The 15,558-nt window shown below is 31.2% G+C and overlaps 2 protein-coding genes across 7 annotated transcripts; one reads left to right on the top strand and one right to left on the bottom strand.

The window, feature by feature from the left end:
- Positions 1 to 97: 97 nt before the first annotated feature.
- GAA1 (glycosylphosphatidylinositol anchor attachment 1) lies at positions 98 to 2,881 on the bottom strand. The gene is made up of 10 exons (XM_018503641.1): positions 2,740 to 2,881; positions 2,428 to 2,645; positions 2,205 to 2,361; positions 1,913 to 2,121; positions 1,625 to 1,842; positions 1,192 to 1,376; positions 982 to 1,112; positions 713 to 909; positions 483 to 650; positions 98 to 386 (listed from the first exon to the last, which is right to left on the bottom strand). The coding sequence occupies exons 1-10, from the start codon at positions 2,879 to 2,881 to the stop codon at positions 107 to 109; spliced, it is 1,905 nt and encodes a 634-aa protein (XP_018359143.1). The 3' UTR covers positions 98 to 106.
- Positions 2,882 to 5,424: 2,543 nt separating this feature from the next.
- Positions 5,425 to 15,552, top strand: LOC108758601 (uncharacterized). 6 transcript variants are annotated; one of them, XM_018503620.1, is made up of 13 exons: positions 5,425 to 5,495; positions 5,967 to 6,100; positions 7,032 to 7,191; positions 7,749 to 7,784; positions 8,856 to 9,086; positions 9,160 to 9,390; positions 9,481 to 9,640; positions 9,703 to 9,843; positions 9,938 to 10,083; positions 10,296 to 10,493; positions 11,106 to 11,312; positions 11,402 to 11,773; positions 15,491 to 15,552. In XM_018503620.1, exons 1-13 carry the CDS (start codon positions 5,426 to 5,428, stop codon positions 15,550 to 15,552), a joined length of 2,148 nt encoding a protein of 715 aa, XP_018359122.1. In that variant the 5' UTR covers position 5,425. The 6 variants fall into 6 exon arrangements, with proteins under 6 accessions (XP_018359122.1, XP_018359117.1, XP_018359118.1 ...); XM_018503615.1 differs by having other exon boundaries at positions 7,749 to 8,210; XM_018503616.1 differs by lacking the exon at positions 15,491 to 15,552 and adding an exon at positions 14,018 to 15,207 and having other exon boundaries at positions 7,749 to 8,210.
- The last annotated feature ends 6 nt before the right edge of the window (positions 15,553 to 15,558 follow it).

Genomic DNA, 15,558 nt, shown 5'->3' with positions numbered 1-15,558 from the left:
AAAAGTTAAATCAATCAATTTATTATAGATGCGAGGAAAATTACAACGAAAAGATAATCTGTGAATAACTCGATCGAAAAATTCTATCGTGAATTACACAACCGTTTTATCGTAAGGGGGTCGCGATGCTAGAATGCATAACATTCCAAAATAACATCCACATTGGTAACATAACGGCAGTGGCGACATTGTAGAACCAATTACCGTATATCATAGAATCAACAATGCTAAAAACAAGTGCCTGCTTATTAGCGCGATAGCTTCTGAGAAACAGGGATGGAATAGGATCAGTAGGAAAATTAAGATACGTGTAGCCCATCACGACAATCGCCGACGAAATAAATGGATGCAGCATGATCCATACGATATATTGGCAGCAGCGGAACCTGTAAAAGCGAAACGTTAATTTCAAACATGCGAATTTCAAACAAAATAGAGACTGTATGCGACAGAACATGAGAATCAATTTCAATCCCGCTTACCTGGACGCAGATTCATGATGCGGTGTTATCAAAAATACAATTGGTACATACACAACGGCCGTCACTAATGCTAATGAGAAATTGTGCATAGCTATACACATTAATGCCGTAGCTATCTCGATTAAAGCAATAACGAATACAAGCAATATATTTTCATATTTGATTGATCTACAAATTATATTCATTAGTAAAGCGCAATTAAATTGTGCAATACTTTCTTCTTGTTTTACCTCTTCAGATAAAAGCGCCCAAATACCGTGAGAATCGTGATTAAGGCAAAACTAATGTATAATGAATCCTCTGTACGTAGATTCAACATCTGCGATCCGATTGAAGTAAAAATTCGAGGAGAAGCCATTATTAGTACTCCAAATATGTGCGCCCATAACACTTCAGAAGCGATACTTCCGATGTCAAATTTGTCGACCTGTTTAGTAAAATAGAAATATTTGTGGAATCATGATAAAAAATATATTAACTAAATATAGAATTTTGCTACCTTATTTGATAAACCTTGTTTATTCTTTTTTGTATCATTCGAATTATTCGATGTCTGCAATCTTTGCCAAATAGAAAATGCCTTTATAAACAAACTAGCGATTATTAGTACCAAAGGTCGCATATATAATCCTGCAAAATCGTTTTTATTTATTCATTTACAGGAGTCTAAAAAATTAAAATGTATTCAAAAGATATTTCTTTTTCTTACCAATAGAAATGTATCGATCGGTAGAAGGTAATAAATAGAAAAAATACGACTGATGGAAACGCTCTAATAAATTATTAAGTGATCTCACTATACTTTCTACTATGCGTCCTACTTGGTAAAAATTTGTTCCCGTTTCTTTTCCAGATTTTTTGAAACCTTCTAACGTAATGGCTTCAATACCAAACCTAAAGGCAATTTTAGTTAAATGTGAAAAATAATATTACTAAAAACATAAAAGATTAAAATCTAAATATACATATTATATATTACATGTGTTAAATAAAAATATTTTTTAATATAATAAGTCCCAAGTAGCACAGCATCGCTTGCAAAGTGCTAAAAAAACAATTAGATATGTTTCTACTGATTTATTTTGTCCAATACTATATATACGCACATACACCTCTTTCTTACTTTATTTTATAAATTGTACCTATGGAATAGTCCATGATTACCAGTTGGAACTCCAGTAGCTTGCGTCGCTACCATGCTCATTAACGTATTAAAATGATACCACCAACTTTTTAATTTATCCCTGTAATTAACGTCAAATCGACGTTGAAAAGACTGTTGAATGCCTTCTTTAGCTATCATGTTTTGTGCTAAGTTAAAAAGATCTAAATTGGGAAGCTGTCCATTTAAACCTTCTACCTAAGAACAAAAATTATTTTATAGATATATAATAAAGTATATATATATATAGTTTTCAAAACCTATGTACCTTAACATCAATTGACGTGATTTTCATTGCATGAAACTCAAGATTAATAGCAGCTTGAATAGATCCAGCTCTGCCAGATAAATCTCCTGCTATCAAGATTCCTTCCTGGCCACTGGTGGACCCATGATATGCATCTAGCCATGCTTGCATACCTAACTGCTCATGTTCTGTTACAAGAAATATTATATCTTTTGCCCAATATTTTTGTTCTATAAATAAATTATCAGTTATTAAAAAATATACTTGGATATATAATATATTAATCATTAAATAGTAATTTACAGAGATTTACTTCTGCAAAACTTTGCGAATGCAAGTAATAGAGCTACCGAAGGTGCAGTATCTAAATATATGCTATTTATAGGTCTATATGGCACACTGACTACAATAGCTTCGGTACTGGATGCTCGCGGAGCTCTGACAATACCATAAACATTTTGTCCTACAAACTGTAAAATTTTGCATATACATGTGTAGAAAGTGAAAGATTATCATTTATTTTAAAATTATATTACCTTCTGTTCCTGAAATGGATAAATTAAAGAAAAATTATGTACAAATACATCTAAATGAAGCTGACTGAATTTTGCAGAGAGCCATGCATAAGGCATATTATCTGGATGTCTCTTCATCTCGTGACTAAGTTCATAGTAATACTGCTTTGACGTTTGTTCCAGGTTACTTTCTTTCGTGACTAATCCAGGTAATAAAGCATTCTCAGAAAAATAGGTATCTAAAAATTAAATTAGTTTATAAATACGAATTAAAATTATGGCATTATGCCTTTAATTCTTAATAATTTTTATTTATAGAAAAACCACACATACTGTCATTAAACGCCGGTAACGCTAGGAGCATTAACCATACAACTCCTCCTATATATAATACAAAGCACAATGGTTTCTCCCATTTTAATAATAATTTTATGATTTTGCCGGTTCCAGCTCTAGGATCCGTAAGTAAACCCATCTCATTTGTTTTACAGGCAAATGGAATTCAAAATTAAAAAATGCAATGCAATCACTCTTCACTTCCTAAAATGTCAATATTCTAACCTAAAATCTCATATACATCAAAGAGAAACCTGAGAGCGTTCATTGGCTGTGTTCCAAAATAGACTGCTAGCACTGAGAATCTATAGTGCACGTGACGTAAATTGTAGCATTTTCAGTGCTGGCAGTAAATTTTGGAACACGGCTATTGTTTCTTCGTGTGTGCATTCTATTTAGCGCTCACACGCTACAAGCACGAGTAATATTATCTTTGTTTAACGTTTGATAAACAACAAGGATGAAATGATTCTATAAGCTTTGCGAACCGTGCGCATGCGCAGTTCGATTGTGAATATACCCTAACGCTTATAGCGCATTAACGTCCATTTTTGCAATATAGGAACTAGATACACATCTATTTTGTGAAATTGTCGATAAAATCGTAATGTTGAAAATGGATGTGATATGTGTCTGTGCTAATAAGATTTTTTTCTCTGCAATTATCATCTCTATTGATAATCAAACTTGGATGATAACATTAACAGTCTAAAATGAAAAAATTTAATTTAAATAAAAATTTTTGGTAATTATTCAGAATACCTCCCTCACCTCCGATTTCGATAAAATTAGGCTCATTCGACGCGTTTTTGCATGAAACGAAAGAATCTGGCAGAAAAAAGTGTCGCTCTGCCTCGCGAACCGAGATATTTAGCGTTAAAGTTGACGACTATGGAGGTTAGGAAATCTGTCATACCGACTATGGCCGTGGTCCGAATCATGCTGACAACGCTCATGAGCATTGTTTGTCTTCGTTTAATATTTGACAAACAACAAGGATGAAATGATTTTTAAGCGTTGTGAGCGTGTATCGGACCGCGGCCTATGTGTAATAAATTAAACGTATGTAGTAGTGCTTAGACAGTGTCCGCTTGGAATATTTATAACCCATGTAGACAGTGGGGTGTGCGAGAACATTCTTTTTACTGTCTAGTTAAAAAGATTGTTCTCACACCCCACTGTCTACATGGGTTAGAAATATTCCAAGCGGACACTGTCTAAGCACTACTACATACGTTTAATTTATTACACATAGGCCGCGGTCCGATACACGCTCACAACGCTTAAAAATCATTTCATCCTTGTTGTTTGTCAAATATTAAACGAAGACAAACAATGCTCATGAGCGTTGTCAGCATGATTCGGACCACGGCCATAGTCGGTATGACAGATTTCCTAACCTCCATAGTCGTCAACTTTAACGCTAAATATCTCGGTTCGCGAGGCAGAGCGACACTTTTTTCTGCCAGATTCTTTCGTTTCATGCAAAAACGCGTCGAATGAGCCTAATTTTATCGAAATCGGAGGTGAGGGAGGTATTCTGAATAATTACCAAATTTTTTTATGTAAAAACGCTTGGCACTGCTAGATCGAATAAGAAAAACTATGAAAATAATTTATCATGTACACAAAAATATAAATTCATTCTCTGGTGGAAAAATTTTTCTGAAGCTTTACAAAAATTTTATTGAAATTGATATTTCAGCAAAAATACTAAAAATTTGCTAAAAATAATTTTTTTCAACAAAAATATTGAAAAATTGCTGAAATTGAACTGAAATTTCTCAATTGAACTCAAATTTGTGCAAAAATTTTATGATATTTCTCTAAAAATATATTAAATATTCTTTAATATTTTGCTGAAAATATTGTAAAATTGTTACAAATATGCGAAAATTAGTTTTTATACATTTATTTTTTACATAAATAATTTTAATATATGTATGAGATGATAATATAATATTTTAAATATGATCTTGTTAGTACTATACAATTATATATTTAACATTAATAATTTTTTTCCATTCGTCTACCATCTTTTTCACAACATCTTTGATCAGATATATTCCAACTATATTAGCATATTTTATGGATCATTGAAGAAACAGTTTCCAATCGCAGAGATCAAAGTACACTATCCCGCATAAAAATGTACTACTAGTGTATAAGTAAATTCGACAAGTGGTGTTACTAAAAATGTAATAGTGGTGGAGAAAATTTCATTAAAATTTCACATTGTTTCACAATAAAATGTTAGTGAAATTTTAATGAAATTTTCTCCACCACTATTACATTTTTAGTGACACCACTTGTCGAATTTACTTGTACACTAGTAGTACATTTTTATGCGGGATATGTTAAAATATCATAAATAGTGAATTATCGAATTCCGAGGGAATGTTTTTTCTATCATAATTTTATCGTGTGTTCTCTGAAATATGATACTAATTATTAATATCTATATTTTAGCACATAAGAAACTGGATTAATTAACTTTCTTTTTTTTAAATTTTAGCGAAATTCGCAGTAGTGGTAATTGAGCAATGAGCAAGACATTAATTATAATTGATGGCAATGGAGAAGAATATCGAACAGAAGAAAAATTCTATACAAAATATATTGTAGAAGATTAATTCTAAAATATATAATATCATTTATGAACCGCTTTTTGGACTAAAACAATATGCGCGTTAAACATTATTTTACAGTTGTAATATTCTTGAAAATTTTAAGCCTGGTTATTGCAGATTCATGTAATAAACTAAAAAGATGTAGTTTTGAAAAGGAGAACAGTCAATGGCTGCGGTCCACTTGACGCTACAAACGCTTCGAAGCGTTTGAGCGACCAATCAGAACAAAGAATTTTACGAATTGACTAATCAAAAAACGCTTCGAAGCGTTTGTAGCGTTAAATGGACTCTCTGCAGCCAATGTAATAAATTGGAAACAATAAGACAAATATATTTAATGTATGATACAAAAAAAGTAAAGAATGCAGAAATATAAAATAAAGTATATGTATAATGACTTAGATTCTTCTCTCTATATACTATTTATTGTTTCCAATGCTAACATTGTTCTCTGTATGATCCACAAATCTACCCAATTATTTTTGATTTACCATAATTCCTACTTTGCACTCCAACGAGCGTGTTGGATTGAGTAGGAGTTATGATAGGAACATGTTGGAGCATGCTGGAGCATGCTTATATCTTCTTTTTCAGTGCATAACACGTCAGGAATTGATTTATCTGAGTGCAAGATATCTCAACTAGGAACTGAGTATAAAGGTTTTATTAACATAACTGTTAGTGGATTTCGTTGCCAATTATGGACAGCTGCACGACTACTTCATAAAGTTAGTTTACGACACAAACCTGCATTCTGTGTGATAAGTATAAGATAATATAAAAATATAATGAACGTCTCGAATTCTGCTTTATAATTTCTATGTATATCATATTAGGTATGTCATTATTATTTATTACAATATTATATTATTATATGTTCCTATAAATATATATATGGTGTCCCAGATCGTGACAACCTTGTGCGCAGGTACCATCGCACCTCGCACGCTACTATAGGTGTCATAAGTCAAGCAGTGCGCTTGCTAGGCAGTTCTCGTTCTTTGTGCGCTAAGCGACTGCGACCGATGATGAGCGCGATTTTGGTGATAGAGCACGCGGATATATACGCTCTTGTTAGACAATTTTTAGAAATTAATACCTCGTTAATTATTGTGAAAATTACAAAATAATATAGAACTTTTCGACCCAGTTTAGTCTGCTCTACTTGCTCACGAAAGGTGTCACTCGGGGACATCCTGTATATTTTTTTAGATGTATATAGTAAAATGTTGCAAGTTCTAAAATTATGCAAGTGCATATCGTATGAATGTAAATATTTTATTACAGATCTATAATGGAAAATACTATAAGCGAAGAAAAATAGACATTACAACTGAAAACATTGTTAGATTATTGTGCAAATAGTAACTTCATATATAACGACGATATTTATTGCGCGCGTGGTATTTTGGTGCGGTTTATTAGTTTGTGATTTGCAAATTTAGTTTTGTGTATTGTGTATTTTTTTATATAAAATGGAGAGATTATCAGATAGAGAGATTTTGTCACATATTTCTATGAAATTTATATGCATTATCATAATCTTGATGTCATGCATAACTTTTTCAATATTGTATACTTTGAAGTTTTTCTTGACTATATCCCTTATATTCTGTGCGTTACATCATTAAAATTTAATTCAAAGTTTTTTATTGTTAGAACAAGAATATAAGTGATGCAGATTTTCCGGAGAAATCTATGGAACTTGCAAAAAATTATTGTAGAAATCCTACTCGAGATCGAAGAGGTCCTTGGTGTTATACGTTAGATTCTACAGTAATTGATGAGGAATGCGATATTCCTCTTTGTGATTATAAAGGTAAATATTACTGATTTAATACAAAATATAATACATGTTTTATACATATACATATAATAAGTTTTAATAAGTGAATATATATAATCGTGTCAATACGTAAACAACAAACTCAAATAGAAGTTTTAATAAATTCGCGGATTTTTTCAACTGCATCTGCATTAAAAATACGTTCTATTGCAAACATAATGTGATAGCATATTGATGACAGAAAATACATATTGTGTTTAATTTCTACAGTCAATTTGTTAAACTATGTTTAAATCTGTTTAATTTTTTTGTTTTCAATTCGCAATTATATTTTATTGCTGACTTTTTTTATAACATGATGTATAGAGTGTCTGAATTATTAACACAACGATCGTGAGTAGGTAAAGCAGACTAACTAAATAAAAAAGTCCTACATAATTTGGTGACTATTGTAATAGTTAACCAAATCTAATTCATAATTATTACAAATTAATCTTCGACTAAATATAAAAATTAATATCTTCTTATCTAATAGCATCACATGTTAAATAAATTAATAGGAGTTGAAAGAATTTTTTTCGTTTCTACAGAATGTCGAATGGCTGGAACTGCTAATGACTATATAGGTACATTATCTACAACTCGTTCAGGTCGAACTTGTGCGAAATGGTTGAATAATTATGATTTCGAACAGATACAAAGATCGAACGCATCATTGAAAACAAAATCTTCTTCTAGATTTTTAAGATTGATTAGCACAAAATCTCTCTCGAAACGCCATTTGATGACAAAACAGAATTTATTGACATCATCACAATTACTTATGAAACCACCGTCATCAAATTTATCTCAATCAGGATTTAAAGTTGACAAACATATCAATTTTGTTGACCAAATATATTTAAATGACAGTCTTTATCCTGAACTTAGTGTACGAGATGCTAATAATTATTGTAGAAATCCTTCGCGCAATATTGCTGGTACATGGTGTTATACAACGGATCCATTGGTACCACAAGATCTGTGTAATATAAGAGATTGTGAAAAGTCGGGTAAAGTTTCAATTAAGTTGTTAATAACAACGAAACGTTTTTTTTTTAATTGTGATAGATATTCAAGGAAAATTCAATATTTTCTTCTATATTTTTAAAATGTCTAACTTTCATTTTTGAAACATTCTATATTCATAATGCCATCCCGGGAAAATATGTTATGTATAATATGGACATATTTTATATATAATTGTATATAATTGTCAATTTTTTATATAATTATATATAATTTTATATAATTATATATAATTATATATGAAACATTTCTTTCCCGGGACGTTTAACATTTATGTCATAGTTATATGACTACGTATTGTCGTATCATATACAGATAAAGTTATAAAAATAAAAGACAGAAAGTTACAATAGTGAATATACAACATTATTAGACAGCTAACAATGTTGCAGGATTTTAAACATATTATTAACAATGCAATATTATTATAATGTTTAAATCTTTCTTAGGACGAATATTTTAACATTGCTGCAATTTTACGGGAATGTTGAAATAATATTCCGCAATATACATATTTTGTTATATACATTGCAATCTTCCAATGAAGTATTTTTGTAATATATATATTTACAAATCCATTTATGCCACATGGATAAACATGGGTAAATGTATTTGTATTTATTCTATAGAAGAATGTACATTTTTCGTGAAGGGGCACGGCATTGGACGACGATTATACGTTTTACCAGAATATCGTACAGAAGGCTTACGTTTCTCATTAAAAACATGGGAACCTGATCATCCAGATTCCATAACATTTGTGTTCACTGCTGACGATGGATTAAAATCTCGTTATATTCTTAAGATTGGAGCTTTTGATAACGAGAAAGTACTTCTGTATTATGAATCAGAAGAAAAGGGTAATTTTTGAAATCATGCATATTTATAATACATTTCATTTATAAGTTAATCTATTCCTTAACTATTTATTAGACATAATTTTGGTGAAGAAAAAAACATTACCACATTTATTATATATTGGCAAATGGAGCAACTTTGTTATTCGTATACCTCGAGGACATGTTCTTCTTTATTATGAAGGAGCATCAAATCCGCTGTTTGAATGGAAACATTCTGAACCATCCGAAACATTTTTACCAATTTATTATTATTATAATAGCGAAAAAGGTCATGCGATAGGAGTTGCTTTCGATTGTGCCTTAAGTATATTTTGTTATTTAAAATGAGTATTTACAATTATTTCCAAAATTTTTGTTTTTTTTTTTCATTATCTTTCGTTCTACTATCATACAGGATGCCATATAGAGAACACACAAACCAATCGTTATACTAGAATACTTCCACTATCAATATGGTCTAAAGAAGATATAGTTAGACCTAATAAACTAATGTTAATGATTCGCGCCAAAGGTGTTGTTCTAATACCATTACTTTTACTGCCTGCAACATCAGGGTAAATAATACTAATTATTTCGCTGATCTTTATTTTTATTTATAACATGTTACATTTTATAGATTTTATGCACTTACACTCGGTGAACGAGGTCAATGGATATATTTCCTGAAAAATACATATCCTAAAGTAAGAATTTATCACAAAGGGAACGCACTCAAACCTATATTCAACACGAATTCCTGGACAAATATTACCATAAAGTAATCAACTGAACGTATATTTGCATGTTCTATGGAATCTAATTGAAATATATAATTCAACTTATTTATGGTTTTTCGTGATTTTGTCGGAAAGATGGTCTGAAAATACGATTGAAGTATTTTGCAACAAGACAAACGTATTTTATTATGTGCATCGTCAACCGCTCATTTTTTATTTTTTTTCGCTTGCCGTGGATCCAAAAGGTTGGGCTACTTGGAGTGCAAATTGCATACCATCAGGTATAATATAGAAAAAAGATCGAATATTTCTGAAAAAAATTTTAAATAAAAAATTTATGTTCTAAAATAATATTAAGGATTTTTATATTCCTATTTATTAGTTTTAATAATATTTTTTATTCATTATATACCAAAAATAATAATCATTATTATATGGTGTTTGAACTGTTGATATCGTAGCTTATTGTTCATAATTATTTAATTGTACATAGATATCGATGGACCCCCTTTAGATGGCGGATGGTCAGAATGGGGACCATGGATGTGTAGTGCTAGTTGTAACGGTGGTATAGGAACTAGAAGACGATATTGCAATTCACCGGAACCTAATGTGCGGGGGGAGCCTTGTACAGGACCCAGCAGCATGACAGGTCGTTGTAATACGATTCTTTGCGGGGACATAACTGATGGTATACTGATGCGCGGATCATTACCTAATTATTTACTAATATTTAATTATGTTTTCATTTTTCTATTAGTTAATAAAATATTTTGTTTTCGAAATATTTTATTAAATATTTCTATATGTGAAACAATATACCAAGTATCTCATTTTAAAAGAATCATCTTCCAAAAAAAGTAGTTTCTTCAAAATCACATAAAAGCAATTGCCATTTTAAAAATAAAATTATTATAATAATTTTTTTACTAATATGAAATTTTTTAATTATAAAGTATTAAAAAATTCTTTTACATACAAAATAGAATTACCGAAAAAACAGCTTTCAAAAGATAAATATTATTTTTTTATATCTTAAAATTTTTGTAATATTCTTTACAAGCTAATGATGTTTTTAAGAAGATATTTTATTATATCTTCCTAAATCATCTTATTTTTTACCAAATAACGAATAATTAGAATATACATGTTTCTAATTATTTTTAACTATATAAAGAAATATCATGTGTGATATCACATTATATAATATTATGTAATATTATATCGAGTATTTGTCTCTCTTTGTGTACTAATTGTTTTAAAAATACGTTATAATAATATTTACTTGTATTTTTAATTGTAGATACCATAACTTTAATAAAAAAAGTTATCGCATATAATCATACTGCTTTTATTGTGAAGGAATATGCATCAGTATCACTTCCTTCAGATTCTAATATTGTGAATATTATCAGAATTGAATCACCTAATTCTGAAATACAGTGGTCCCATAATGGAATTTTTATTCAAAACAATCATCACAGACGAGAAATTAAAGATTACGAAATCAGTACGTAATATAACATTTATTTACAATAATTGATTATTTATATGTAACGATATGGATAAATTAACATATATAATTTTGTTAATTTACAGTAATAAATAGAGCAGCATTAAACGATTCGGGCGTATATACGCTTACTATACATCGAATAGATGGAACATATATGATAATTAAGGTGATAACTTTGGCAGTAGTTCCTATTAAGGAAAGCATTACTATTCGTGAAACTCTATCTATGCATGTTACATGCCACTGTGCTATCCTCGGTTATGTATATTCTAATTTGAAAGTTTATTGGATGATCAATGGTAACGTATGGAAAGACTATGGAGTTACATTGCCTGTAGCTACAAATGTTGATTATGTTCCTACTATAAATAAGTCTCATCACGGTATATGGAAATGCATCGTGGAGCAAATTGACTTGAAATTTAAATGGACAACAAATGTAATCCGCGTGAAAGGTACGAAATATATTTAATAAATATTTTTTTAAACATCAGAATAGTTTAATATTATTTAAGTTAAATAAAATATATTTAAGTTAATAAATATATTTAAGTTAAATAAAAAAGAATCAAGATTCTCTTGCCAGATAGTCAGATCCTGTTTAGTTTCTGCCAATCTGCTGAGATACAATGTCAACAAGCGTTTTGTTTAATTTCTGTCAATCTGTTGACATAGGATGGGTTTCGAATTACGCATGAAGCACATGATATATCGTTGTATTCTTCTTTTTATTAATTGATAAACAACAAGAACAAATGATGCATCATGCGCTTCATGTGTAATTCGGAACGCACCCATAAAATGTTCAACAGATACTGTCGACAGAATAGAAGCATGCGATATTAGTTGAAGTCAATCTAACTAATACATCTGATCAAATCTGCTTACTAATCTGTCGACATTCTACTAACATTTTGCTGGCTAATATTCATACGGCTATATAAACGCACATACATACACATATATGCCTGTTGAAGCGTTTGGTAATAAATTTATTAATATAATATTATAAACATTCTTATAAAAATTATTTTCATATAGCACAGAATTAATTGCAGTAATATCACTGCAATAACGCTGCAATATTGTTGCAATATTTCAGCAATGTTGCTACAACTTTTGTGCTGTAGGTTTTGTGCTATTTATTTATCAAAACGATGGAAAATTATTTTACTTTCTGTAGAAAATATTGTTCCTTTTCCAAATACTTTTATTACTGAAAATTCTGTGTACTGTCTATGAAATATTTTTATCTTATATATATGAAATATTTTTATCAATCGGACAAGTTCTTAACCCTCCAAATTGGCGTACTCATTTAATGGAAGATAAACTAACTCGACCAATTTTTGGATGGATGCGAAACGAAAAATTTGTGGCTTATTCAGCGTTGGTTCTGATTCTATTTTTGATATGTTGCATTATAATAGGTTTCATACTTTATTTCAGGTAATAATTATATAATAATTTAGTCATTGTGTGTGCGTGTGTGTGTGTGCGCGCGCGCGCGCGTGTGTGTGTGTGTGTTAAGCATTGTATAATATACGAAGTGTCCCCGATCTACGGGATCACCTCTTGTGAGCAGGTAGAATGGACTGAACCGAACCGAAAAGTTCTTTACCATTTTGTAATTTTTGCAATACTTTAGAAGATATTAATTTCTAAAGATCACCGAATAAGCACGTACTCACGCGGACTACTGCCAAGTATACGCCCATCGCTTGCGGTCGTTCGTCGCATGGGGACTGCCTAATAGGTGCGCGCTAGGCGCCATAACTCGATCAAGCAACCATAACCATTCAGTTTATTCATATTTAGAGAAATTAATATCTTCTAAAGTATTACAAAAATTGCAAAATGGTAAAGAACTTTTCGATTCAGTTTAGTCCACTCTATCTGTTCACGAGAGATGATCCCGTAGGTCCGGGACACTCTGTATATTGGGTATTCTAATTTTTTATTATCTTTTCATATATATACCCATTTGGACAAAAGAAAAGTGAATTCTATGTCTAGTGACAAAGTATCGTGGTGCTGCCGAGGACATTTCTACTATAGGAAATTTTTATATCGGGGATATTTTAATTTTATAATAAAAATTTAATTTTTTTTATAATGCCTAAAGATTTTATAAGTACGTTGATAATTAATAAAATATATACTGTATTAGAATAACTTACTATATTTGTTCTACGACAAGGTTTCGAAAAAGTTTGATGCAACGACGGTGAAGAAAAAAAGGAAAATGTAACGGCGAAGAAAAATAATAGAGAAGAGAAATTCTATTATTGATAATATTTAGATAGATGGAACATGAAAATATATAACACCTAATGTTATTAAATTTAAAAGATTGCGCAGGACATTTAAAAGTATAATGGTTTCGGATAAGAAAATAGAAAAAAATCACAATTAATTAAAATCATATCAAAGCGAAGAAATCTTACTGAAATAAAATATTGAGTGAGAAATTTTATTTATAAAAGTTGTTGAGGAAAATTAAATTAAATTAAATTAATATCTAAAGATATTATTTAAAATATTGTATAATTATATTAAGGTTTCTCCTTTTTTCGAGATTTTTATATCAAAATAATTATTCCATAAATAAGTAAGGTCTTACAATAAGTATAAAAATCAGATATTCATATCGTAACAAATGCATTTCATTGTATTTTTATACAATTTACAATTTTCAGTCTCGGTGCGAATATGAGTTCGTTATAATCGGAATATCGAGGGATTTTTTCGATAGTTGCGCATATTGTTGAATTCTTCAGTGTAGTCGAAAATGTATAAGCGAAATGAGACACCAATGGGAATCAAATGAGAAGGAAGGATAAATGAGAGTAAAAAGAGCTTCGAGAAAGAGAGCACGAGGATCTCTGTGCCTCTAGTGCGGGGAAAGATTTGCTTTACAGGGGAAGAAGTAACTGGTGGGGAGTGAGCAGTTGCCAGCAGATTAGTAGAACAGACCTGATGGAAGCACGATGAAAACAGAGAAAAAGGTACGATGAAGGCTATTTTCTGGAAACAGTAGTAGGAGAGACAAGAACAGACATTGTAAGAAGATAGGGAACGTAGAAAAAGAAAGAGAGAGAGAGAGAGAGAGAGAGAGAGAGAGAGAGAGAGAGAGAGAGGAAAGAAGAGAAAAAGGAAGGAAGAGGGAGCGAAGGAGAGGGAGAATAAAGAGCGACAGGTGCGCGGACATCCACGTGGTTTCTTTGAAGCATCGTCGCGAATGGTGGAAGAGCGACGAAGAAGAAGAAAAAGAAGAAGACAACGATGACAACAGCGACGAAGATGACGAAGAAGACGAGGAGGATTACCGGTCGGCTTCCTTATGCCGGCTGAACAGATCGGCACTCGCTCCACACTCAAGTTACCCTCACGCCAAGTGCATGTGGTGGGGTGAACATTACACTGGCGTAGAGTCTATTTTGTTTGGATAAATCATGATTCTTCACACGTAAATGTTCACAAATGTTCATCAGTTACTTAAATGAAGAATTAAAGACGTTACGAAGAAATTAATAATAGCTTGCCTCGTCTATTTCTTATACTTTCGCTCGTAGGAGAACATTATAAATATCTCATATCTCATTCGCAGTCGAGGATGTTGTTAACAGTGGCTCGATCACATGACAGCGAGCGGCTGATGAAGAGTGGAGAAATCCAGTCGAGGCCAGTCGAATATCCCTAAGGCTATTTCCTACTACGCCGATGAAAAAGAATAATAATCACGGCGAGAGCTCGGTGGGGCGAGTGGGAATAGGTGGTTTCGAGAGGGGAAGGGCTTACCATTCGGTAGCAAATGCTGCTAACCCGTCGCAAGGTCAAGATCAGTCGGTTAATCCCGTCCAGTCGGCTGAGGGCCTTGCACCTTGCACAACCAACGATTCTATTTCTCCGTTTGTTTGCATTCTCGTATATACGTGTATGTGTTACTCCGTCTTTTAATATAATACTCGATAAATATATACATATTAACGCGTAATTAACAAATTATTATCGTGTTTGAAAATTAAACAAATTGTTTTTAAAGAACGTGTGATTCTATTTGTTCTGCGTTGAAATTTATTAACTATATACTTTTCGTTTGATACGCAATATACTAAATGTGTTTCGATTTTATTTCGCTAAAACATTCTATCTTGATGGTGGAATTACAGATATACTTAAAATAATAATTTGCAAAGTGGAAGTATACCGGTATAGTGTGGTAAATCCTTAAAATACT

This window comes from Trachymyrmex cornetzi, unplaced genomic scaffold (genome assembly GCF_001594075.2).
Source record: "Trachymyrmex cornetzi isolate Tcor2-1 unplaced genomic scaffold, Tcor1.1 scaffold16, whole genome shotgun sequence".
NCBI classification, from domain to species: Eukaryota; Metazoa; Arthropoda; class Insecta; order Hymenoptera; family Formicidae; genus Trachymyrmex; species Trachymyrmex cornetzi.
This window is presented reverse-complemented; position numbering and strand designations above follow the sequence as displayed.